This window comes from Patagioenas fasciata, chromosome 7 (assembly GCF_037038585.1).
Source record: "Patagioenas fasciata isolate bPatFas1 chromosome 7, bPatFas1.hap1, whole genome shotgun sequence".
NCBI classification, from domain to species: Eukaryota; Metazoa; Chordata; class Aves; order Columbiformes; family Columbidae; genus Patagioenas; species Patagioenas fasciata.
Genome location: NC_092526.1, coordinates 5,056,583 through 5,083,411, shown reverse-complemented (window position 1 = coordinate 5,083,411; position 26,829 = coordinate 5,056,583). Strand labels below are relative to the sequence as shown.

At 37.7% G+C, this 26,829-nt stretch overlaps 1 protein-coding gene across 2 annotated transcripts in view; it reads left to right on the top strand.

Moving 5' to 3' along the window:
• Positions 1–26,829, top strand: part of ARHGAP15 (Rho GTPase activating protein 15) — a 324,812-nt gene that overhangs the window by 38,071 nt on the left and 259,912 nt on the right. For both annotated transcript variants that reach the window (XM_065840373.2, XM_071810688.1), the window contains exons 3-6: positions 7,683–7,757; positions 11,623–11,684; positions 15,384–15,471; positions 21,853–21,942. In XM_065840373.2, coding sequence (XP_065696445.1) covers positions 7,683–7,757; positions 11,623–11,684; positions 15,384–15,471; positions 21,853–21,942 — 315 coding nt within the window. The remainder of the gene's footprint in view (positions 1–7,682; positions 7,758–11,622; positions 11,685–15,383; positions 15,472–21,852; positions 21,943–26,829) is intronic.

Below are 26,829 nucleotides of genomic sequence, written 5' to 3'. Positions count from 1 at the left end.
TTATATTCCCCCCTCCACTTTGAGTTTCTGGCACATATATGTCCACAGGTGTTATTAAGTGTAGGGTAGCATGTGGTGTCCATGCTTCAGTGCTATCGCAGAGGAAGGACTTCCTACAGGAAAAAAACAATGATCACTTTCAGTATTTTGCAGGCTGCCCATCTAAGCCCATCATTGCCTGGCATCTACACACTAAGGGCAAGGATCCAGCGAACTTGTGAGTGGGCACCATGCCATCTGAACAGATGGGCATGGAAGTAGGCAGCCAGTAGACCATGTATGTGCATCAACTGTGGGTGTTGAGGGCAAGATTCCCAGTGGAGAATGTCCAAACAGCTGTCTGGCCTGAGCCAACATGCCTACGACCAAGCAAAAGTGCCATCCCTAAATCCTGCTGAGTTGGATTAACCTTCAAAAATAAAAATTGCTTCTGCAGTAGCATAAGGTGAGTTTTTGGCTTGTTTAAATCAGAGAGAAAGAATTAGGTAGGCAGGTTAAAGAGATGCGCTAACGTACAGTCCACTAGAGAGGACTGAGTGTTTGTCTAGGGATATTTATAATATTTTATACAAGGGTATTTACGTGGTATACATTAACTGATGACTTGCAGGAGTCTGACATCAATGTTCATTATGCTCTTTCTGTTAAGACAGTCCTTTCAAGGGAGACTGAGCTTTTGAGTGCATTTTGATTGTAGTGTATGTACTGCATGTGATTTTGTAAAGGCAATTCTTTTGGATTTTTCTGCACATTTGCTTACTAAGTTTTAATGGTTGTATTTTTGTTTGTCTGTTTGTTTTCCTCCCCTCGCCCTAAGAATCTTATTCTGGGGTACAATTGCAGGTCAGAGTTGCTGACACAGTTTGCTGCCATAGCTGAGTTCTCACATTTATTGTCTTTATTTTTCTAAGATCCAAAGGGAACATGAAAAGATAATCTATCATTACTCTCTGTTTGTATTAACATTGATTTTTACCTTTTATAGACGTAACATCAAAGAACACATTTTTACAGACATAGATGTCAGAGGCAAAGAACCCTGGAATACTGATTTCTACTGCATTTTTGTTCCTGCTGTTTTTATTCCTTATTTTCTATATCAATTGTGCACTACTCATCTGTAATTTTACCAAAGCACCTGCAGTAGTTAAGATTAATATATGCTGATATCATGGTGAACCAAAGGTAACAACTGCATTATGAATAGAAAATCTGAATAGGAAACTTATCAAAATATTTTATTTCATAATATATATTTTTATGTATAGCTCGATGAATGCTGTCACAGTGTGCACGTTGCCGTATTTTGTTACACATTACAGGCTATAACAGAAAAACCTGGTACAAATATATACAAAAAGCCTCACTTGAAATGTTCTTTTCTTGAATCAGTGAGTATTGTATTTAATACAATTAGAGCATATTGAAGCTTTGAGACCAGGTTCCAGTTTGATTTCCAGTTGGGAGTCCTGAGGATTAGAGGCAGTGCAGCTGTTGGTCCCTTTGTGACAGTTCGATCCACAGGTACATGAATTTGAGCGACCCGCAGTGAAATTTAGAACAGCCTTAAGATTTCTTGAACTTCTATGGGTCGTAAGAACCTTTTTGTGACTGTCTCCTCTTCCACATATGGTTTTGGCAAATCTCCTACTCCTGGAAAGGTTAAAAATGAAGCCAAACACATCAGCTGGGACTCCCTCAATGCAAGGGTCAGTTGGACAAATTTCAAAGTCCGTTTGAGTAGCTAGAAGGGAAAAAAGGGCTCCCACTCTAGGGGAAATCTGCTCCTGGGAAAGATCAATTTGTTAGTGTAGAAAAGTACCTAGTGCCTGATGTAGGCCTGTCCTTGGAGCTAAAATATTAGCCCAAACTGGATACCCCAGATTTGGAGCGCTCCTCCAACAATTTTGGGAAAAAGGTAAAGTAGTTTCAATCAGACCGTGCTTTATAATCAAGCTCATGATTATTTATTCTCTAATCACAAGGAATCAGTTAGTCTTGACACAGGCTGAAGTTTAAACTAGAATCTGAATAATTATGTTGCCTTTATTTAATGAATGAAGTGCCGGAATAAATCGAGGTACTTCTACAGTAAAAGTGCTGCAGTGCTTGTCTGCAGCAACTTCTGAAGCCAGGGAGCACGCCCACGTGATTAAATTGCCTTGATATCAAACCCCTACCTTCACAGGCTCCGACACGAAGGAGGACCCTCGCACTGTGGGAAAGGTCTATAGGATTCTGATTTATAAGGGACCAAGAGGTCAAGGGAAGCAAAACCATTATCATTATTTTCACAGGCTCTGGAGATCTGAACTGAATATAGAGGGCAGTGTGCTCAAAGGGAGACACGCAGGGGAAATGCAACACAATCCTGCTTTTTTTTCCCCCCTCCTCCCTACTGACTTCAGTCTGCAGATTCTGCTGGGAGTATGTCGTATGTAACAAACTCAAGCCTGTAAGGACTGTGAAGTGGTTTTCTTATTAAATGATGCATAGAGAGATTATCTGGTCTGTAGCCAGTGCACAAAAGCTCCATCCATACGAGTTCCTATTCCCGAGCAAAGCGTTTGGTCACCTGCGTAGTAATGAGTTTTCTGGGGATGGGGAGGGAGGGTGAGGAGCAAATGATGGCTGGTGGGGGCAGGACTGAAACTGCACTTTGTGCCTTTCTCTCTTCCCTGCAAGCATTAGAAAAAAGAAAGTAAAGAGAGCTAATGTCATGTTATACAGCTTTGTAGTCTCCATTACCTTTTCTTCTGAAGAAATCTATTTGCAGCAAGTAAGGAGGGGAGAAAAAAAAAAAAAAGGCAAGCAAACAGACTGAAAAAAGACCCAACAAACAAACCATGTGGTTCTAATATAAGCTTCTGGACGATGATGCTAGAAGGGCTCCAGAGCAAGAAGCCAGGAGCACCAGTGGGCACAGCTGTGGGCAAGGAGCCCAGTGGGACACAGGAGCTTTCTCCAGGGCCGAACAGGATCTTCTGCTGAGCTTCAGTGCACCAAGAGCATCTGCAGCAGCAAGTCGAGGGGGAAGGGGGTTGCTCCTGTTGTTTCTTGACAGCCTCCATTACTTGAGGATGACAAAGAAGTGTCTCCGAGTGCGGAGCCCCTTGGGATTTTCTCAGTGTCTTTCACAGCAGGAGAGAAACCCTATCACAGCAGAGCTGCTTCCAAATAATTTCTGTAGATAATAAAGGACTTGCCATACTGCCCAAGACTGGATCTTTAAAACAAAACAACTCACTTTGAGCATGGCAGTGAATGAAAGTTCACAGGGTTTTCCCTTCTCTTACCATCACCCAGGTGTCTTTCAAGGGATGCAGCCATTACGAAATTGTACAATATATTTTTGCTAAGTTAGTCTATCCAAACAATTATGAGCTGTCGTCGTGGTATGGGAGTGATTGGGAACGCGATGACCACAGACACGACTAACTCAGGTATCACCCCTCCTTCTCTATTGAGGGAACAGATTTTCACAAAAGTTTATGTGTCCAGTTTGTGCTTCTATTGAAAACTTTCAAGCTGACACCAGTAAGTTCAATCCTATAAAGAATGGAGTGTTCTGACCCTGGTCCAGAAGAACACTTAAGCCCATTGGAGAGTGGTTTGCTGGATCGCGTCCAGAGCAAAGAAACATGCAGGAAGAAGCTCTCAACAGTTGGGGCTTTCTCACTTTTTTTGGGTGTTCATAGAGCAATCTCCAGATACATGATTGCAGTGTGGTTGGCATGAAACAAAACAATAATTAAACCCATAAAATGAAAGGTTAAGGCACGACGATGGTGACATCTTTTGGTAGAAATCCATCAAAATCTCCATGAGGACCTTCTTGGTGGAGCAGCGCAGTGACTGATGGAGAAAACATCAGGTAGATGTCATCCTATGGTTTCCCATCCAAAACAGAGCTCTGCTGCACCAGGTGCTGCTTGTTCCAGCAACTATGGTTTTCCCAGGTTTCTCATAGGTGACATTTGTGAATAAATAATCTGTGGTGAACAACTTATCTGATAATTTTTGGAAACCACTATCTGTATTTTGCATTAGAGCAGCCTGTCTGGGCCTTTTAAGAAATGCTAGTTGCTTTTGTTAGGTTTGGTTGAAATCAAAAAACAGCATGCTGCTTCTCATTGACTAGATGAATTAGGTCAGAAATACGCTTGCAATAATATCCAAACCAGTTCTTCAAGTCTCTTTTTAGATCAACACCATGTTATTTAAAGAGAGTAGCAATGAGTCATGATGAATTCCCTCAAAAAGAGAGAGAATTTAAAGAACAAATGGGAACACAGAAAGAAACGAAATTAAACATCAGGTTATTGTATTTTACTTCACCAATGTTAAAATAGCGGTTGTCAGATGGTTGTCCCTTCGTACGGGGATACCAGGCATATGTAATGGAGGCTTTGCCTTTGTAGGAAGGATGATGATGGATTAGTGCTTAGACGCTAGAATAACTCTGGTAGGAGATGGATACCCTTTAGCTAAGGGAAGCGGGGGCTGCTGAGGCTGAATTTAACAAAACCAGACTTGCCCACAGACTTGCGAGCGCTCACAGAGTGGATTTTTAATGCTGCAGGTGACATTGTTGCTGACTGAAGAATGTTCATCAAATCAGAAAACTGCTGATAAGCCGCCTTTCCCAAAAAGGGATCTCACGAATTTCTCCTTTAAATCTCTGCCTTTCATCATACCCTGGGAGGTGAGGTAGAGGGCTTGTGACAGATGTTATTTAGGTTTTTCTTCAGTTTATTTAGGTAATTGAATGGAGTGATGCAGATAAAAAAAACCAACCCTCAAAACATCTCCTTAAGGATCTATTTATTAAAAAGTGATTGAAAGAATGAACATAATTGAGCCTACACTTCCCTTTGAATATTTTTGTGTGCCACTGAAAATTGAGAGTACATTGAAACATCAGTATATTGATGATTGTTACCCAGGTTCTCCAGCTAAGAACACTTCAACACTTAACTGAATATAAAGTAAAGGAAGTTATGTGACTAACTCATTCAGCAGTATTTACAAGATATATTTAAGACGAAATTCGTATAATGCCTACTGAAATGTTAAAAAATCAGTTTAAAAAAATATGTTGCCTCGGTTGTTGCTGAATTTTTTCGAAACTGTTTTGATTCGGTTTTTTAAAAGTTCCATTCCTAAACCTACAGGCTGGTAGAAATGAGTCAAAACTTTGTTGAAATTTTCCATAATTCCATCTGCAAGCCAAATATTTGGGGTGTTTTTCCAGAAGACCTTGATCTTGGCTTACATAGTTGTGTATTTTGGTTGTATTTCTGTAGCTGGATTCAGACTTTAGGGCTTCAGGACTTTCTTGCTTGAGATTGTTCATCAATGGACTACAAAGTAATGTAATTTCTTTTATTCTTACCCTATAAGAGAAAAACGTTTTTAACAAAAGTGTCACATTAAATAATCAAGAAAGAGATTTATTTTTCTCCTTGTACATATGCATTTTCTTTAAACTTTGCTGTATGAAAAGCAGAAATAGTTTTTCAAAGCATATAATATCATCTATAACTGGATTCTTTTTTTTCTTCTCCTTTCACATTTCCTGGAAATTTTACTATTGTCTCTTTATTATGCTACCACTAATAATTTGCTGATACTACTAATTCAGTACTTTTTACTATCTTCTTTCTTCATTTGGTTGTGGATGGATTTAATACTCCTGATATATTACTTTTTGCATGTGTCCAATGTGCAGATTTCTTTTGCTAATGCTCTGATCGCTGAACCAAAGCCCAGCCTGAAAGCTCCGATCAGTGCTCTGCACTTCACAAAGTTGCACATAGGGCCCCCAACAGACGCGTAGGATTCCTGGAGAGAGCAGCTGCATGTTAAAATAGATACTGTGGAGTAGTGGTGTGTCTTGTTATTTAATTTGAATGAGTGAAGAATATATTTTCGAAAGCATCACTGGGCAATATGCTCTGCTGTATCTTAAGGAATAATTAGAATGGGGGATCTGGGTAAGAAAGACTTTCTATGACCTAGACCTGAATAGTTTAGTTATACGTCTTGAGCACTATAGAACCTTCATAGTTGTTGAACAGTAAAGATAAAGAAAAAGATAAATTGAATTAATTTATTTTGAATATATATACGTGCCTCTGACTGCATTAATATTAAGTTCCATCCAAAATCTAAATAGAAGGACTGCAATCTTAGAAGTTCTCTCAATAGCATCAGCAAATCATTCTTGTTTACCCTACATGCTAATGAAACAGGAACATGACACTCCTGAAAACAAGATTGCAAAATACAGAAAATACGGTCTGACATTTTTTTTCTCCCCAAAGGAGGGACTGCCACTAACTAAAGTATTTCTTATGAAAGCTCGATTGCTTAAGATGCAGAATATTAAGAGAGAAAAACACTTTAGGACACAGCCATGTCACCAGCTGTTACTCACCCTTAATGAAATTGTTAAGTGATATTCTTCATAAATAGGTCAGAGAAACTTTTGAATTGTGAAGGATGTTTTATCTCTTTCTTTGAAATGTTTGTATTAAATTTAGAACTGGTAATTCATTAAGCTCATTAGCTCTGACTAGGGGAGCAGAGCAATATCTAGGATATAGATTTCAAGGCTTAAAAATGTTAGTGCTTACAAATAAACATGAAAGCAATGTGTGGAGAAAAAATATGGGATCATAATATGTTTAACTGTTTTTTGAGCACAGCCCTCTGGATTAATTAAGAACATTTTCTATATTCAGACACTTAAATATAAACAGAATACATTATGACTTTCGGTTAACGCTGCTTTAATAGGGAAAAAGAGAATGCATTATGATGAATACAGTGGAAGCTGGCTGAGCCTATATTTTTTTGTTTGCTTTTTGGCTTCAGTTAAAAGAGGAGATAATAACTGAATTTTACAAGATCCCAATTCCTAATTATATTGTTATTGACATCGAATTTAAAGAGTAAAAGGTTTTAATATACACACACACACTTTTCGTTGACCTGTTCTTTGCTGTAGATTTGTATGGAAGTAAAGCTCTGTTGAGCTCTGCCAAACCCTTGACTCGTGTTTTTATTTAGTCTTAATAATTCCTGGTATGATACAATCTAATAATTTTCTGGAGTGAAGTCACAGATGGTTATAGTGTCTTCTTTCTGGAAAGATGGAAGTGGAGGGAATTAGAGTCTTGGTACTTGGGACCAATTGTTGAATCAGAGTCCAGAATTGTTGTAGCCTTCCAGTCGTGGGCAGTTTAGAAATAATCTTTAAACTAGTTTAAATGTACCAGATACATTATGCTCTTGTTCCCAATTATATTCTGGTTTCTTTGTTGACTTGCTTTGTGGCCTTGAGGTTATAATTAGCATCTTGGCCATTTCTGTAAAATGGGTTTAAGAGCACCTAACCAGTTAAGCAATTTTTTAGATCCCTGATGGAAAAATCATAATTCTAAATTATTGTTATCAATTGATTAATTTTTAGGTAAATCTGCCAATGTGACATTGCAAAGAAAACACATTTATACCAGAGATGTTGAGGCTTTGGTAGCTGTACATTTCAAATACACAGGGCTCAGAGGAACACCAGTTTTCACAGAAATGCAGGACTGAAAAAAGCCAGGTTTCCAAAGCTACATCAAATATGTGCTGTACGTATCCAGTAATTAATTTATATATATATTTTTTAGGTAAATCGCCATAGAAGAAATCATTCCCAACATAACTTAACACTTGCAGACATCATTAGTACACAGGACAACACGGTAAGAAATTGCTCTATAGAGCTGATAAATCACTCTTGTTAGTTTAAATGTTCATAATATAAATGTTACATATGCTTTACTAAAGAATAAATACATGAGGCTTTGGATGCCTCAGGATGTTAAGGTATTTGAGAGGCTTCGATTAATCAATAAAAATAACAATTTTAGAAGATACAAAGCAATTTATATATCTTGACTTGCTGTTAATTTGGTCGTACTGATGTTTCATCAGTATTAACACTTGGTACAAATGAATGTGACCATGTCTTTCTCCTGTGCTTGCCTGTATTAAGGTGTTTTTGATATTAACATAAATTTTTATAAGTAAAAGTGATCACAATATTTACTGAAATTTTTTTTGATATTAAAGCAATTTAAGGGGAATGGAAGTTTAGAGGTCTTTCTCTTAAAAGAACATGAGTATGTAAATACAGATTCATCAGAGAAATGTTGGTATCAGTGGTACTTTTACCTACACAAACTTTTTAGAATTAGGTAGGTTCAGAAGCCTTGAATTCTTCTAATTAGGAAAATTATAGGACCTATATGTGATATAGTGATAATTACTTTTCCTTACAGTTTGTCATACTGTAAGGTCATGAGTGTTTTTAAAGTATTGTTTAAAAACTTGAATATTTACACATACATACTCTAGTTTTTAATATTCTTCTAAAAAACACATTAAAAAAACAAACAGAGAAAAAACCATGAACCAAACAAAAAACCCCCACAATAATTCAATTTTCTTATTTCTATGCTAATTCTTCAGGGAGTTTTGGGTCATTTTCTCAACCTTCTGTATGTTGGAAAGGTGCAGGAAGGGCAGCAGCTTAACAACAAATGATGATATTTATTGAGACAGGAACAACAGAGCTTATCATTAGGATATATTTGGTATTCTTTTTAATCTAATATCACCCATTTGCAGGCATACTGTAAGCTCATCCTGAACTGTCTTCAAAACAAATACGACAGAAAAGGGGGTGTTAACAGATGTTAAACATGGGGAATGCAGCCCCCCAAACAGATGTTATACAAATATTGGGATCACCCTAGAAATCTTTTCCTTTGTCTTTGTGATAAATTTTTGTAATTCCATTAATGCCCTTTATACTAATTACAGTTAAAACTGCATATTATCAATTAATGAAGGCCATGCTGATTTTTTTTTTAAACAGCACCTGTACTAATTCAATTAAAACACTATATATGAAAGTTATTTTGCTTAGCACTGAGAGGCCTCATCTTAAATGAAGATCTTGTACTTTTTAGGTGGTTAATTTTGAGCTGTTTAATTTAAAACAAATGGTGGATCTGAGCTGTGTAATTTAAACCAGGATATTTTAGATTCCCAGCATTTGTTAGTGGATTTGATATTCTAGATCAAGATAATTATAAGGGAAATATGACTAAGCAGCAACATTTTCCTCTGGAAGCACATCCAATTTTTAACTTTGCAAAATGTGACAATAGAGGTGATTCAGATCTGATGTTGAAAATCACATTTGCCTTTAGTTTTGGATTGGCTGAAATAACAGTTTGAGATGAGTGCCTGGTAAACTTTGAAAGCATGAGATTTTGGGTCCGATTCAGAGAAGCAATCAACAGCTTGAATGGTTAGCCAATGCTCCTCCCAATTTCTGTTTCCAGATGGGTAGAAATATTAAAAAGAATAACCTTTCTCATATGTTATTTGGCATCTCTGACCCTGGCTGAGCACCAGAAGTTTTATGCTACAAAAATGAAGGGTTAGAAGACAAATATTGAAAGAAGTAAAACAATTTTGATTTTTAAAAAAGAGAGAGGAGGAAAAAAGAAAAAGTAGGTGGAGATGTGGATTAACTCTTCTTTTAGCTCTAATAATTCACCCATCCATCACTAGATAAATAGTGACATGGCTCCGCACAATAATCCCTACATACTTTCTCTCTGGGTTTTCTATGGCAATGATATGCATGACAGGAATTTGCATGAAATAAGTCCAAATGATAGAAAATGCACACACTAATCCTCATGTACCCATTTGAGAATGTCATCTAAATCATTGTCCACAGATCTACAGACCTCCTCATAGGTACAAACTGCTATATACACAGTCTATATTTGATTATGTGCTGTATATCAGCAACAGACAAAATCTATGGAAACAGTAAAACATATTATACTGTCAATATGATATTTTGTATAATCAACATAACAGCCCTGTTTGATTTAAAAATCCTTATGTTGCATGTTAAAGCATGTTTTATTTCTATTTATTTGCTGTACCTACAGAAAAATTCTGTTGAAATTGTTACAAAATCTCCTTGTGAAACAATTTGCTATAAAGACCATGTGGAGCTGCTAATGTCCCAGTCAGACACTGACTCAGTAATGTTTGCAAGGAAAAACAGACACACCCTGAATCACAATTTTCCTTATTTTCCTATTAGTGAAACACTTTGGACATTCTTAGCTAATGAGATCTTATGAGATGGCAGGTCAATGGGTTTGGCTGAAGAATACCCATCTTGGTGGGGTTTTTGTTTGTGCTTTGTTTGGTTTTGTTGTTGTTGTTTTATTTTTAAATATAAAATTACAGAGCCAAAAATCCAAAAGAAAGCAAGCAACCAACCAAAACATCAAACAAACAAAGCAAAAAATCCCCACAACTACCAAAACCCAAGCACTCTATCCCAAATCACGTATCACAGCTTCACAAGGGATGTTTCAGAAGACTATATAGAATCAATTGCCTACAAGGGACTCTGGCTTAAGGAAAGTGTGTTCAGAGATGCAGAGGAGCGCACATTAAAAGGGAGAAATGTAAATAAAAGAGCAAACCTAGGACTTTCATCTGATATCCCAAACCTCAAGCACAACTTTGGTACCATAAACCAAGTTTCACAGCCTCATGCACACCAGCAGAGTCCTTAGCAAGTTTTGACATGGCAAAAAAGGGACCAATTTTCAATAATAGCAATAGCAGAGGATGGGATCCATGAAGGTGATATCAGGTTACTAATATCACATGTTGCTTTGTCTAGGCAATAGTGGAGGGTGTGGGTTGGAAAATGCACAACATGCCTGTGCTTCCCCTTGTTCATAATTCTAGTTTGAGACTACATGTCGAGCATTGACAGAACCGCTCAACTCAGTTTTCTGCACCATATTATGAGATCATTTACTTCAGCTGGAAACTTGAAGATGGGTTCTCCCTGCATGTGGATGCACACGCTTTGGTGAAGTGGGACCTTCTGAGGGCTGGTTGAGCACCTCAATGCCAGAGCTCATCCAAAAGGCAGCACCACTTAAAACCATGATACATTTTAGTATCTTGTATGAACTTTTATTTAGTGCCAACTCAAAGCAAAGTGTGGCACCTATGTAACTTTTCCTGTTCTAGAGATATTTAATGTTTCTGTGACGCTGGTTACCCTAAACTCTTTAGAAAACAAGAAGTAAGAGTCTTTTATGCAGAAGTATGGTGTGTCCCTCATAGCTATTAATGAAATGTGGATTCCTGCAAATCAAAAAATGAAACATACATTGCAAGTTAACTGTGCCAAGATAATTTCAAATAGTTCTTTGCTTATAGCTAAAATCCTTGTTTGTATTACAATAAATTTTTTTCCAAATCAATGAATAGAATATTATTGGGGTTTTTTCAAGGTTAATTCTGTGTACTAATAGACTTTAAATGTTGCTTGCACATTTTCAAAAGAACTGACTGTATCAGGGAAATAAAAGGTGACTAAACTGAGAATTAGTGATTAAATGCCCCCACACTAGATTAGTTAGATGCATACTCTTATGCATGTACTAATTTGATTCATTCATCTAAATAAATGATACGGTTATGACGTATTTTTTTTCTTTTCTGTAGGTAGTGGAGAAAGAAGGCTATCTTCTAAAAGCTAAAATAGCAGACGGTGGCAAGAAATTAAGGTATTACATACGAATGTTACAGAGCTTATCAGTTGCAGAATTCAGAGTTGATGATGATTATGTTTACAGTCCCAGAAACCAAGTGACAGCAGATAACGATGGGCTCATTGTATGCAATGATCATGTGTCAATGTTAGCCTCTATATTATATTTATTGTACGCTTATTAAGGGCAACCTTAAGGCACTAGAAAATCAATAATATATTTTCCAGTGGGCAAATTTTAGGTGCTGAGTGTGCGCTTGAGGAGTCAAGGATGGGAGGCAGGGACTCATCATGAGGTGGAGTCACAGGGATTCCAAGACAAGTTTATCCAAAGCGGTCAGCACACACCTAATAGTCTGTTGAATGTAATGGGAATATTAGCGCTGCCTTTTTATGAAAGGATTTTCTCTGATTTACTGTATTTAGATGCCTGTAAAGGAGTAGCAGTGATTTGACCAGCACTGTGTTACCAATGAGAATGTCATGTGAATTATCACATGTTCTGCCTGGAGAAAGGAGCCAAGAGTATTAAGTTCCTGTACTTATATAGTGCTAAACCATAAGGATCCTAAAAAGGCTTATTGAAAAGGGAGTCTGTAGCTCACCTAGTCCAACCTTTCAATTGAAGCAAGAATCATAGAATAACGGGTTGGAAGGGACTATCATCTGGTCCAACCTTTCTTGGCGAAAGCACAGTCTAGACGAGATGGCCCAGCACCCTGTCCAGCTGAATCTTAAAAGTGTCCAATGTTGGGGAATCCACCACTTCCCTGGGGAGATTATTCCAACAGCTGGTTGTTCTCATTGTGAAAATTTTCCCTCTTGTGTCCAATCGGAATCCCCGAGGAGTAAATTGTACCTATTACCCCTCATCTTGTACATTGGCAATGCTTGGCCGAGCCTGCTACATCTGGGTACCGTACTTTGGGAAAAGGCATTGAAAACTAGTAATAATCTATTTCCCAGTTTGGGCACTGGTAGAAGCTTCTGCAAAACGTGCATAGGCTGGGCATCCTGTGTGAACAAGCCTGGACAAGGAGGGAATTTAATCTTCCCGGCACATCGGGGACTCTTTCACTAAGCATCTCCGTGGCTTGGTGTTGCTCGGCCACTTGCATTTTTTAAAAATAGCCCTGAAACAGTCTCATATTTCTCCATAGCCTCAGAGAACGTGAGCACCGCTGTAGCTATAACGTGCTGCCATCAGGTGTTCGTTTGACAGAATGCAAATGCAGCCGCAGCGCCCGGGGCTCCTTTTGCAGCCCCCCGAGTCGGGTCGCGCCTCGCAGGGGCTTTGGGCAGTGACGGTCAACTGTGACTTTAATAACGTAGCTGTATAAACAAATACATGCAATATCCTTTCCAATTCTAGCTGGCTCTCTTCTGCACGCTGGTATTTATGGCTCTATATACAGCGAGAGGATGGGTAGTAGGGATTCATCTGCCCTGCATACGCTTTGTCTGACTTCTCCTTTCACTTACCTAAACTTCATCAGCTAGAAGTGATTTATTCAATAATATTGGTGTAATGCAGAAAAAATTAGAATACTGTAAACTGACTTTTCTAGAGAGCTTGAAAAAAACCTTAGGTCACTGCATGTATCCCATGAAATACGATGTGTGCCCATCTGTACAGAGACTAACACACTTGAAAGCTTTTCTTCTTTAAAATCTGATGGATGACTTTATGAACAATTGAATAAAAAGGGTGTCTAGTTTATATAGCTTTTATCTTTAGGTCACAAAAGTAATGAAGCTTTGATTGTAAAATGTCACTTTCTAAGTGAAACAACTGTGGAATAAAAGGACTAGAGGATTTAAATTTAAGGGGAAAATCCTTCTTGCAGATCATACAGTGGAATTCAGTTGCATTCTCAAAGCTTCTATAATTCCTATAGTCTCTTGCACTAAATTTTCTTATTCCTGATGGAATGAAAACATTATGCCCTTAAAATTCATAATGAAACTTTGGTAAAACATCTCAGTTGATGTAATTTAAGAATTTCTGAGATTTTTTTTTTCTTTATTGGCTTCACATTTCAAAATCATCAGTAGAACTGGGTTTTTGTTTGGTTGTGGGGCTTTTGTGTGTTTAGATTTTGGTTTTAATGATGCCCAGGTTGAAATGAAAGGTTTTCAAATATTGACAAACTTCCCAGTTAGTTTGATTAGAAATTTGAATCTTTTAAGGAGGTTACACTCCAAGTCTGCGACCTCAAAACACAGTTACTAATCTGTATTTCTCAGTTAGAAAAACCTGCCCCACAAATGTCTGGAGCAAACAGCACTCTGCCTAGTAGAAGTGTCCATGACACAGAGATGTTGCTCTACACATCTGGTATCGAGCACTTGGTGTAAGTTGGGTGTGGAATCTAAACTGTGTCCCAAGGGTTTTAATCCTTTGGAAATCCATATTTATTCAGGATATCGGAACTCATAGGAAAATCTGTTTAAAAGAGCACGTAGCATACTTGACCACCTACTCTCCTGTGCACTTTGAAGACCTAATTTATTTATTTATTTATTTTTTAAATAGGAAAAAAAACAGAGAAAATGAGAAAGAACTGAAGTTGTACTCTACCAATAGACAACTTGTATTCCCTACCTTAATGGTGATTCTCAACTACAGCACTCATTTCCTAAGGATACTTTAAAAAATAATTAACTGAGGTTGAAGTGTTCTTCATGCCAATATGCGTAATCCACAGCTATGAACATAGTTCACATTAGCTAAGAATATAGCTTTTTAGAGGTAATAAATTTAGCTGAAAATTTCCAGATGACTTACAAACACTGTCCTTTTATGGGGAAATATTTGTCACACAACATACCTGTGAAATAGCCTGTTTGTCACACACATTTTCAGGTTTGTTCTAGAATGTTAAGATTGGTGATTTGCATTCACATGAAGCAAATGAATAATGAGGTTATGAGTATTTTTGTATACATCAGATGTTATGACCCCTAAATCAGAGCGCCAGGCTTGAGGTGGATCTATCAGATCCACTTGCTTATGTTTAGGTGATGGTTTGTAACATCATGTTATATGTAATATGTAAACCAGCATTTTCTCTTGAGTTCTTCTGAATCAGGAACACTGTTTCACATTTCCATATATATATATTCTTACTTCTCCCTGGCCCCAGGAGTTTTCCAGCTCTCTAGGGCTGCACCATGAACTCCTGATGTTTAGTTGCTACTTAAATGTCTCTCAGACATCATTTTTGTCTTCCTCACTTTCCTGTAAATTTTTGGTTTGGGGGAAGAAGAAAGTATTTGGGACCTTCAAAATAGACCTTTTGCTGAGCTCTGTATAGTCAGAATGAAATTACAGTTTTCCTTCTCGGTTCTATTTTAAGTATTAGCTACCTGAAGGTCACCAGCTATTTTGGAGTCCTCTAAGTATATGTGAAATATAAGAAAGTGTGAGTAATCTCCCTGTTTTCCTGTGGTCAAGGCACCATGGTGGAAAAGGAACATAGACAGGTTTCAGAACATGGATGAGGAGAAAGAAGGGCTTCGAGCTTTATTAGGCCACATTCAGATAAACTTAGGATGGTGAGATTCCATCAACATTGGTGGAAGTGCATTGCTGATACTGACTTGAGACTATTTGTTTCTAACATAAAATAATTACAACCCAATCTACAAATGGAACATCTTTCACCTACTGCTTGCATGCCTTACTGATGTGTTTTTTAATTTTACTTTTAAGGAAAAACTGGTCCACGTCCTGGATTGTTCTCACTGCTCGGAAAATGGAATTCTACAAAGAATCCAAGCAGCCGTCACTGGCCAACCTGGTAGGAGACTGACCATCCAATATACTCTACTTCCTTGAAACTGTTATTTCAGTATAAAAAGTTTGGTGTTTAAATTAGACAAATCCAAACTGAGCTGTCAACCTTCAAAGGTTTGAGAGCAGCTGAAGGAAAATGCCTTGATAAACTTCTAATCAGTTGTAGTGTATGAGAAGGAATAGAACTTAGCATGTCCTGTATTAAGAGGTGCATTTTGAGAGTAATTGCAAAGTGAGACAAATGGTGAGTGACTATCCAGTAATGTGAAGGTAACACTTTAAATTAAGGTGCCATTTATAAATGCTTTATTCTTATTTATGAAAATGATCACTAAATGCTGCTACTTCCTCAAATAATGTATTATAAAGTATGTTATAAAATGCATTAGTAATAAATGCTTAACAGATGATGCGATGAGAATCTGTTGCAAAGGATATTGTGAGATGTAAATTGTATTAAACCATGTATGTGCATCTTTAATACATGAATATAAGTTGTTATCTACCATCCTATAAAGTGGCTTATACATTAATAAATAATAGTAAATTATTTATAAATGGCACCTTAATATAGGGTGTTACCAAAGCAGAAAACATTATAAGTTAGCAAAGTGATTTTTTATCATAGTATAAGTGTGACATCTACCATATCCTGCTAACCTTCCTGAATATTTCTATGACTCCATCTAATGCAGCTAATGCAATTTCTGTAGCCTGTAGTTACTACAAAGTGAAATTTGCAGTACCTTTTTATTGTGCCCCAAGGAAAGACCACCGATCTTGGTCTTCGGAGATGTGACAGCTACGTTGCGCCAGCAATAACGGCATCTATCCCTTCAGTGCTAGTTACTGCTGAGTTTGAGCCTAGGATCCTGAATGTGGGCAACAAAAGGGGAATTCGGTAAATGTGTGACACTGTGGGCAGCGAAGGGACAGGTTTGACAAAGCCCCGTTGTGAAAGGCTCTCAAGGCCTGATCAAACCTGCCAAATCTCATTGGCGTGATGGGTGACCACAAAGGTGCTCTCTTTGGCAGGAGTCACAAACAATAAGATATTTTTTCCAAGGCAGGTGATACAAACCTTTTCTCCTCTGTACTCTCGATCTATCAATGCCACCTGCCATAAAAATCAGATTTAAAGAACACCTTTTCATGTCTTGCATTTTTGGAAAGAAGATGAGGGTCGCAGAAAAAATAAAAATAGACGAAACCATAGAAACAAGTATGAAGTCTGGTACTTTCTGCTCCTGTTTGTGCGAGTACAGCTGGAAAATACTACTTCTCTGAAGCCATGAAAACTGTATAGCTTGAATTAATGTTTTGTCAGAATCATCTGTTTTCCTTAAAGTTGAGTTAGATGTTACTTAAAAAAAAAAAAAAGTCTCAGATGAACTGGTTGGAACTGATATTATAACTTGCTATCTGTCTTATGCTTCTACCTGTTACCTCTTCTCCTTTTGTTTTGCAAACACTCACCCAAATCCCAGGAGATAAATGGATCAGTGGAAATTTAACACACAGGAGGTTTGATTTTGCTCTGAGCTTCCTCCACATGGTTTAAATTCCCATTGGCTGTTTAACAATTTAGATACTAAAGTAGACTTGCCTGGAGAATGAGAGTCTGACCCAGATCCCAATCTGTTTAACACAAAAACTTAAGGTGTGTTGTGAGAAAGGATCTTCTGAGAATTCAATCTCTTTCCCCGAAGTTTCACTTCATCCCCAGTGCTCACAACTTGTGAGATGACATCTGCCTCTTGTTTTAGGAAGAACACAGACATATTGATGCTATATTTTGATCATTATAGGGGGAAAAAAAATAAAACTGTCCTTTTTATTTATTATTAAATTCTGTGCTACGTCTGAAAACTGTGGCTCGGAACTCAATGTTCGTTCACAATAGGTGCAAAAAAGCTGTTAAAGTTACTTTTTCTCTCTATTGCATATCGCTTACATGCTATGGTAAATAAACAAATTGGGTAAAGCTGGAAAACAACGAAAGCTGCTAGTATTCAAAATCTTATAACGCTATTTCCCAAACCCAAATTTCACACATCAAAAAAGCTAAACTGGCGTGTTGATCTCATCTGATAAAGCAAATGCAATGTTTATTTCCTTTGTAAACCATTTAACCAGATATAATTTTGATAGTGGAAAGGAAATAATACAGAAAGACTTCATTAGGAAACATTTGTTTACTGATTTTTATGATTTTATTATTATTTTTTTTCAGCTTTGGAAAAAGGGGAATTCAACCATTAATTACATAATGTTGTACAGGCAATGTTCATTCACTATACTATGACTCAGAACAAAGCACTTTTATTGTTAGAGGGAAAACGGTGTGACTTAAAAGGATTTATGCTCTTTTGTATTATAAAGATATTAATTCGTTAATTATTAATAATTAAATACAGAACATGAAGCAAAAATTTAGAGTAAGACGGCATCATTATAAGAGGAGTCATATTTCACAATAAAGGCAACGGGAAAGAGGGACATGGAACACATTCTAATCATACCTTTTTTTCTGATGATAGGATAACACTTAGGGGTGATTAAAAATTATATTTACCAAAATCTTTAATAATATTGTAACTCAAGAAACTAGTAATATCTAAAAGGAGTTTTTGTTGTTCCTTTGTACAAACGTAGATGTAGTAGCCAGTATAACAGCTTTCCTGTTCATTTGCACGGAGAAGACTGGGCTTTGTGGTGAAGCTAGTGACAATATCTGGTATTATTAGTAATAGTTGGAGCACAACAATTAAGGCACACAGAGGAGAGATTCAGAAAATGAGTTTGTTTACAAATGTGACTGAAAATGCAAGTTTGCATCCCATGTAGCTAAATCATTATCTTTTGCTGCTGCCTTGATCATTCGTGGTCATGCTTTTGATACATTCCTTTTTTTTTTTTCTTAGCATTCATATGATTATAACTTGCTTTTTATTTTAAATTAATGGTACTGCGATCTTAAATGGACCACAGCTCCGTTCTTTCTTACCAGCATTAAATTCTGTTACCAGTTGGTCTTTCTGACCAAGAAAAACTGGTCTGTTTATTCCCTGAGATAGTTTATTCAACAGAGGCTCTTTTAACCTCAGGTTATTAGCCCATCTGCAAAGTAATTTAGTGAGTGAAAATGCTGCTGAGATCCATATTCATGTTTAGGAAGATTTCATTGTAGCAGACACTTGTATCAATTTACAGCATAACCCCCTCCAACAACATCGATATAACATAATTGCTCTGACTGCAAAACACAAAGCAAGGACGCCGAGCGCTCAGGCTTTCCCAGTAACCTTAACTTACTCTCTTGCCGTGTCTCTGGTAAAGCATAAACTAGAAAGCAAGCTACTTAACAGGATGATATTTAGGCCATTATAAATTTCTAGGCAATTTTCCTGGGGTCCCTATGGATTTAAGCAGAGCTTCCCATTGTGAGGAGCTCCCCAGGCACAGAAGGACTGATGAGCATGATGGACAGATTCAGGCTTGATGGGTCTGAATGGTTTTGCGTGTAGTTTTCATCAGAAGTTTCATGTGCTATGCCATACCTGTGAGTCTTATATGGTGTTCACAAACACCTCGAATCCTGGGTTGGGTTTTGGGCCCCTCACTACAAGAAAGACCTTGAGGCACTGGAGCGAGTTCAGAGAAGGGAACAGAGCTGGGGAAGGAGCTGGAGCACAATTGTGATGGGAACGGCTGAGGGACCTGGGGGGTTCAGCCTGGAGAACAGGAGCTGAGGGGAGACCTTATTGCTGCCTACAATCTCCTGAAAGGCGGTTGTATCATGGAGGATGTTCTCTTCTACCAAGTGGCAAGTAGTAGGAAAGAAGGAAATAGCATCAAGTTGTGCCAGGGGAGCTTTAGATTGGATATTGGGAAAGATTTCTTCTCCTAAAGGGTTGTAGGGCATTGGAACAGGCTGCCCAGGGCAGTGGTGGAGTCACCATCCCTGGAGGGGTTTAAAAGACATGGAGATGAGATTGTTAGGAATGTGGTTTAGTGACAATGTTGGGTTAATGGTTGGACTCCGTGATCTTGCAGGTCTTCTCTAACCAAAATGATTCTGTGATTCCATAGTATCTCTTTGCAGGCAGAATTGCTAAATTCTCCAAAAGAGAATATTTCCAGTTGATTATTGTACATAGCAGAAGGGTGTTCATCTTTCCAATGCCATAAGTTTGCATCCCATCTTTTCTGGAAAGGGAGATTCACATATATATCCTTTTCTTCTGCTAATTACAAAATCAGAGCTGTGAACAAACTCCACGTTGCTACAACAACAACGACATCCGACTCTGTGCGCACTGAGCGCACAGAGGATTCCAGGTTTTTGTAAAATCATAGAAATTAGACATGGTAAAATCCCATAGAGTTCACCATTCCATCTTCTGCAAAACTTCCCCAGGCTTTCCATTGTTTTTTCTCACTTCGGTGTGAAATGCCATGGCGGTTTTCCTGAGGAAAATATTCTGTAGCTAAGTATACTTCACTATCAAGAAACTATTTCCTATTTCTTTGTCTACATTTTAATCTCTTTTCATCTCATTATGCTTTTCCAAACTTTCTCAGCTCTTTCTGCTGGTAGAATATAAACTGTCCTTCATTGTTAAAATATTTTCAGACTCAAGCTGTCCTTTTGGGCAATTTTTTTCAAAGCAAACAGGGTGACCCGTTGTGACAAGGCTGTGTTGTGAGTTCATGGTGGTTTGCAGAGCTGCCTGCCCTGTGCCTTATTTTTAAAAATATAGTCCTGGAATACTGAAGGTTGTTGGTGTTTTGTTTTGGTTTTTTTCCATGATATTAGCTGATTGAATTTCACAACTTGTGTTGTAAAATCAGCTATCAATATCGCATTTTTGACCTGTTACTAAAATTCATGAAGGTTAAGCTCTTGTCAGGGGCCAAGCGGGAAGTTTGAGGCAGAGTTGGGGGAAAAAATCCAAACCCTGCTCTTCCAGTGGTTTAGCCACAAGAACATCCTTCTGTTTTTAATAGCATATTTCTCCTATTAAAAGTAAAAAATTAAAAAAAAATAAAAAAATAAAAAAAGGAACCCAGACACACAGGACTGTCAGTTTTAGAGGCGCTGAACCATGGTGGTTTTATGGTTTGGCAAATGGAGAACATAATTACAACTCCAGTACTGAAAACTGCCGGACTCTGGCTACAAATGACTTGACCAGGATTTCTTCCTCTATTTCTTTTAACCTAAATAGGTCCTTTTCTACCCATGTCAAAAGCACCCTGGAGAACACACATTTTTTTAGCCTTTAATAACATCAGAGAAATTCAGTGAGCAATCTTTGGAAAGTTGATTTTGTGGTTGATGCTGGACTGACCACTGTAGACTTCTATTAAGTCTGTTTTCTTTATTGCCAATGCCATTTTTTAAGGTAAAATGCCTTGAGAACAGCAGAACAAAAAAGATGCATCAAGTTGATTAATTATGTTATGTGGATATTACTCCATATCTTACCCAAAAGGGACTTATTAATGCTTTATACTGTTAACAGTAGTATTTTTATTGTCGTCTGGGATGTGCAGTAACCTAATCTACAAAGGCTACTCTAAACTACATGCGCTTTGCCAGAGCTCTGCTGCACAGGCAAAGTCCCTGGAGAAGGAGCTTCGATGGCAAATGAGGATTATTGTGCTTTACACCAACTCTCGGCAACGTAAATGATACAGGCAAACAAATCTGCTCTTTGAATTATTTGCATCCATACGGAGGAGGCAGAGCTGTCTCACTTGGGGTGCATGGAGTGACATTGTGAAGCAGGGAAGTGTGTGGAGCTACCCTGGTGTTGAACTCTTTCTGGGTGTTACATGTGCCCTCAAAGCCTTTTTTTTTTTTAATTTTTAGATTTTTTTTTTAGGAGCTAGAATTGATAATTCTTTAAGAAAAAGGAGATAGCTTGTCCTACAGATACGATGTACATTCTGCTCTAATTTCTGTCCTTTCCAGCTGCATCAGTTTAAATTTGCATTTGGAAAACCCACAAAACTTTTTCTTTAAACTCAATGGCTTTTCAAGAGGTTTTGCAAAGTAAGCATTTAAAATATCTGGTCAGTGTGTATGCATTTGTGTTTTGATCTGTCGTATGCTATATTAGACTGTTTTTAAGCTATTTAATTATTTTTAAAATTAGGTATCTAGTAGAAAAACCTTATTTCTAAGTTAAGACACCTCAGGAGTGGCTATTTAATAATACCAGGGAATAATGAACTATTTTCACTAATACCAGCAGCTGTACTACAATAATCTGTCTCTTGAACTTGATCCGTTATTGTTTTACCTGATGACTGTCCCCATTTGTGAAAATTCAGGCCATATCCATAGTTGACTTCTTTGTTTTGTTTTGTTTTCCAGAAACCAGGATATAAACCTGAGTGTGTGGATTTGTGTGGTGCTCGCATTGAGTGGACCTCGGAGAAATCCAGCAGAAAGAATGTCTTTCAGGTAAGAGGCAATGCATTCATTTCATTATTCTCGCATGAGGAAACTTTGTTTAAGCTACGAGGGAGTTTTTATTTCCTTGGTTTTAATAACTAGAGACTGATTTAATACAGCATTTTTCTTAATACAGGCATGTAACATTTTTATCAAGCGTCAGTTTACTATTTTTCTAAGAGAAGGATTTCTGATGACTGAGCCTCCTAAACACTTGAGAACCTGTTGATTAATTGATTAATGCTCTATATTCAATTTGTTTTTAAAACTTAGTAGGTAATTGCTTTGGGTTCAGGCCTAGAATCTTGACCTTAAGGACTTCCATAAACACAACTTCTTCAAACTGCTTATACAAGCATTGCTCCAACACAGTGTGGTTACTCTGTTTATTTTTATTGCTGTTCAGGGTCCTCAGACGGTGATGACCCAGGTTCATTTCTGGAAGGGGAGGGGATGATGGTTAAAAGCTTGCCTCTGTCAGGGCCAACACAGAAGGACACGTATTTCTCATAGGACTGCTCTTCGTTGATGGCAAAGAATATTATTTAATTACTGCATCTAAATCCCATTGAATTGAAAGGGAGGATCAAGGCCCAAGAAGATGAAAGGATCAGAGGAGCGTTACTGCAAGGCTAACGTTCCAGGATCTAGGGGCCAAAATAGTTTATTGCAACATCTTCAGATTTTGGACGTAATCCAGCTCCCATGAATATCAGTAGAAAGGGTTTTTCTCTTTCGCTAAAAGTTGCGTCAAGCCACATCAAAATATTATTCTCTATGAGCTGCTTCCCAGAGTCCTAACTTTAAGGATTTTTAACAATACAAACAATAAAGGGAGGAGAAACAAAGAAGGGAACATGTCAGGGTCAAGATACTGTTAGTTACCTGATAGTCCTATGGCATCATCACCAAGTAAGACAAGCTGGAGGAACCAACCTTGCCTGGTTCTGGGGTTTAAGAAAAAGACCCCAAGGGACTGTACACAGTTTCTTGAAAAGAAACCTCTTTGGGTCAACTGGGTGTTACAGAATCTTTTTCAAGGTTTATTTTTCTAGGCATTTTTCTAAAGTGCATGCAATATTTAGGAATATTCCTCTCCTCCAAGCCGGTGAGACTTCTGCTTCTATACCCCCCACATCCTTCAGGTTGTCTTGAGAAAACACTTGGAGCTTTGTCATTTCCTAGGTATTTTTAGAATAAATATTTTGGTTTTGCTGTCAATCTTCAGCTTTTTCACTTGGAACGTGATTAAGTATAACCTTAGCCTTTACTCCTGCAACCCCCTGAGCACAGTGACAGGTCTTCTGAGCTTCTGGGGTTTATTTCTCATCTTGCAGTAAGCAAAATTTCTGTTTGGAAACACGTACTGGAGTGGTGACTCATTGCAGCTAATACGTATCCAAATGAAGCTCTGTCATTGATTTACCAAACTGGTTGTACGAAGTCTTTGCAATGCGTTTTCTTCTCACTTCTGTTAGCGTGAGGTGTAACTCCGCTGAATCAGAATAATGTGAGAAAGGGAACTCAGGCGCTACTGTTTGAACCCATTAAAACGTGTCTTCATCAAGCCAATAAGTGAGTGGGAGAGACATTAAGAAGTAAAAGCATGGGAGGAAGGACATATGTTAAGACACATTTTGCAAAGGGATGGAGTATTGTTTAGACAGAGAGCTACAAGAGGATTATGCCAGATGGTAAGAGCGAAAGAGGAGAAGGCTTTGGCATCAGTAGTGGTGACATTTTAGGAAAGGAAAGGACTGAACGAGACTGGTGCTACATGAGCTGATAGAGTGGGAAGGGGACTAGAGAGAGAAGATTTATGAGATAGTCTGGAGGGAATCCAAGGCAAGTTCGAAAGCGGAGAGGTCAGTTTGTACCTGGATGCTGAATATTTCAGGAAACATTTCTGATGCTCTACTTATATCTAGCGGGTGGGAATAAGATTGATAATATGTCTACTTATTCATAGACTTGTTGAAATGAAAAGAACATGGGTGATTTTTGAATTTTTTTTGGTTGACCTAAATATAGATGCATTGCATTGCCATTTGATTAAATACATTAGCTGCCTAACTCTGAAATGATCAGAACTAAGTATGATTATATCTTCAAAGCGTGGCAACAAAGCATAGTTGGTGGGGTTTTGTTTCATTACTGTCTGAATAATAAAACATTCTTTTCTGATTCAAACAGAGCAATGGTTTCTTTCTGCTAATGTGTTCTACAAGGAGTAGATGCAGAATTTTGAGTTTGATTTAGCCTGGGTGCTCAATTTGAGTTTATGAATTATAGATTAGAAATAGAAAATGACTATTGAGATTTTGGTTTGAAGAAAAAGGAGGAAATCTTGAATTTAAAATCTAAGCATATGACAGCTAATGAATGGTAAAAAGAAGATAGAGTATAGGAGTAACATAAAGAAAATTAATTGGAAACATGATCGATGCAGGAAAAAAAAAGAGGAAACTGCAAGTAAATGATATTAAGGAAGATTTGGGTTTCTGGTCTTGATCATGAGGCTTTCAGCAGTGTTGCTCCATTCATTTTAATTGAGCTACTCCCTGTTTAACAGGATAAGTCTGATCTTTCTCTCACACTATCCAATTTGTGCATACAATCTATTTCTGTCCTTGATGAACATATTAGTGTTTGTGTTTGCCTCTTATTTTTTTTCCTTAATAGTAACTGAAAATACGCACATCTTCTAAAATATAACCTTCTGGTTTTCCTTTATTTATTTTATTGATGATATAGCTAGCACCAAGGAAAAGAACTAGTTATAAACAGCTTCACATGATGTGGGGAAACGTAGGAGTTTGCAGTGAGACACCGTGCTGTTTGTTCTTGCAGGCTGAATGACGCGATACACTAGGTCTTCATCAGAGGAGTGGTGAATAAAAGAAGATTTATGTTCAAATCACATGCTTTAAATATTTCTGCTAAGTGCTAGTTTGCTCTTTGGTGTTTAGCCTGAAATTTAAAGCACTGAGGATTAAAAGGATTACAACATAATCTTAAATAATCCTAAGTGTCATTTACAGAGAGATGGTTGTAATAACTAAATAAAACCATGTTAAGGGACGGCAGTGTTGTCAGTCAGCAACTGGAACAGAAACAGCGCCTCTGTCACTCTGTCATCCTCCTCTTTCCTTTATTTGGTTTAGTTTTATATTGGGTACGTGCATTTTGATGTGGGTTATCAGAAAAGAAAATAACATGATGCGCTGCTTTGCAGTCACTACTAATATGGTTGTTGAGGCACCAGTAACTAGGTTAGTTTACAGTTTTTCTCAATATTCAATGTTGGTTTTACTTCTAGTAAACTTTTCAGATGGAGTTTATCCTTTCCCCTGCTCTAATCACTCTTAGCCAAGCAGCCATTTAATTCAAATTCAGCCCAAATATTGTGGAAGACGTGCTCTTGACCTCTGGCTTCATAGCTCTGGAGCTTCATTAGCACGAAATCCTGTGGCTATAGACTATTTCCTTGAAGAGGTTTTGGAAGGTTTCTTTCAGATGATTCCAAAAAGAAAAGGAAAAATAGGAGAAAGGTGAAAAGTGCAAAAAAAGGTCATGAGCAGCCTGGTTAGGAATAGGTGCAGTTGCTTTGTTCTCTTAATAGCACTATTCATTTAACTAACAGACTTTTAAACTTTCTAAGTTTCTTTAGTAATATTCTTTCCCTGTTTACCAAGTTCATTTTTTAGGAAGGTTTCATATGAAGAATTTCTGGAGTGCGATGCCCTGGCTCTTGCCACAGATCTGGTGTGATATTTGGTCTTATTTCAAAGCACTGCAGCTGTAAGGAGTTACTCATTCATACGCGACTCAGAGTTGTAAGTGTATTTTACACATAGAGAAATCTGTATAAGACCTACAGTATTTCAACAACGAGACAGCTGAAAGTACAACTGCACCTATGTGTAATATGAAAGAATTTATCCTGCAGCTGTTTCATATATAATAACATTTATGGCACTGATCTGGGGTAACTCCCTTGTCCTTGAAGCTGTCCAGCTTTGTGTAAGAGAGTAATCTGAATGATAAGCTATTCTGTTCTATAGACTATAAGATCATTGTAGTATCTGGATGCCTCCCAGGAATGTTTTAAGTCACCACTTTTTGCCATGGGAGAGATTATTTTCTTTTCCACAGTCTCTCTAGAGGAAGCACTGGGAGTGCAATGTGGAGAGGCTTGAGTTGGGATTGGTGTCTAGATTTCTTTGTACGCTTTCAAATATAAATGCTGTACATTGGAGGAAAGTTAGGAAAGACACCTTATACTCAGATGTGAAGATCCTGGTGGTCCTTATCAGCAGTTGGAACACGTTCCCCAGCCCAAACTGGCCCTGAAGAGAGTACTGAGGAGCTCATTAGATTGACCTTTGTGATTAAAGATAAAAAAACCCCTAGATATAGATAGATAGATAGATAGACAGACAGACAGACAGACAGATAGATATGGCATTTATTTCACTTCTGGAGGTTACTGGCTGTGACTGTGGTTTCATTTCTGTCCCAGGGACCTGAATAGACCGTTGCTTAATTAAAAGACTTAGCCACATCATGTAGTTATTAGATGGTGTCATCAAGAGATTCTTTAAATCATAAACTTATAATTAGTTTTAAAAGAGCACAAGAAATGGTCTTAATGATCATCTTGGAGATGTTCAAGTGTATGTTTTTATACAAGAAGTACTCTGTTGTTTTGATGTAAGTGAGGAATGGTCTCTGTATTGTTTCCATTTCTTCTGTCTTGTTAGTGACCTCACCAGAAATGCTCCTGCCAACATGTTCAGTAAATCACAATGGATGGATGCAGAAAATCTTCTGTCCTCTCCAAATATCAACTATTTTCTTTTGTAATCTAAACACAAGACTCGTGAATGTTCTTAT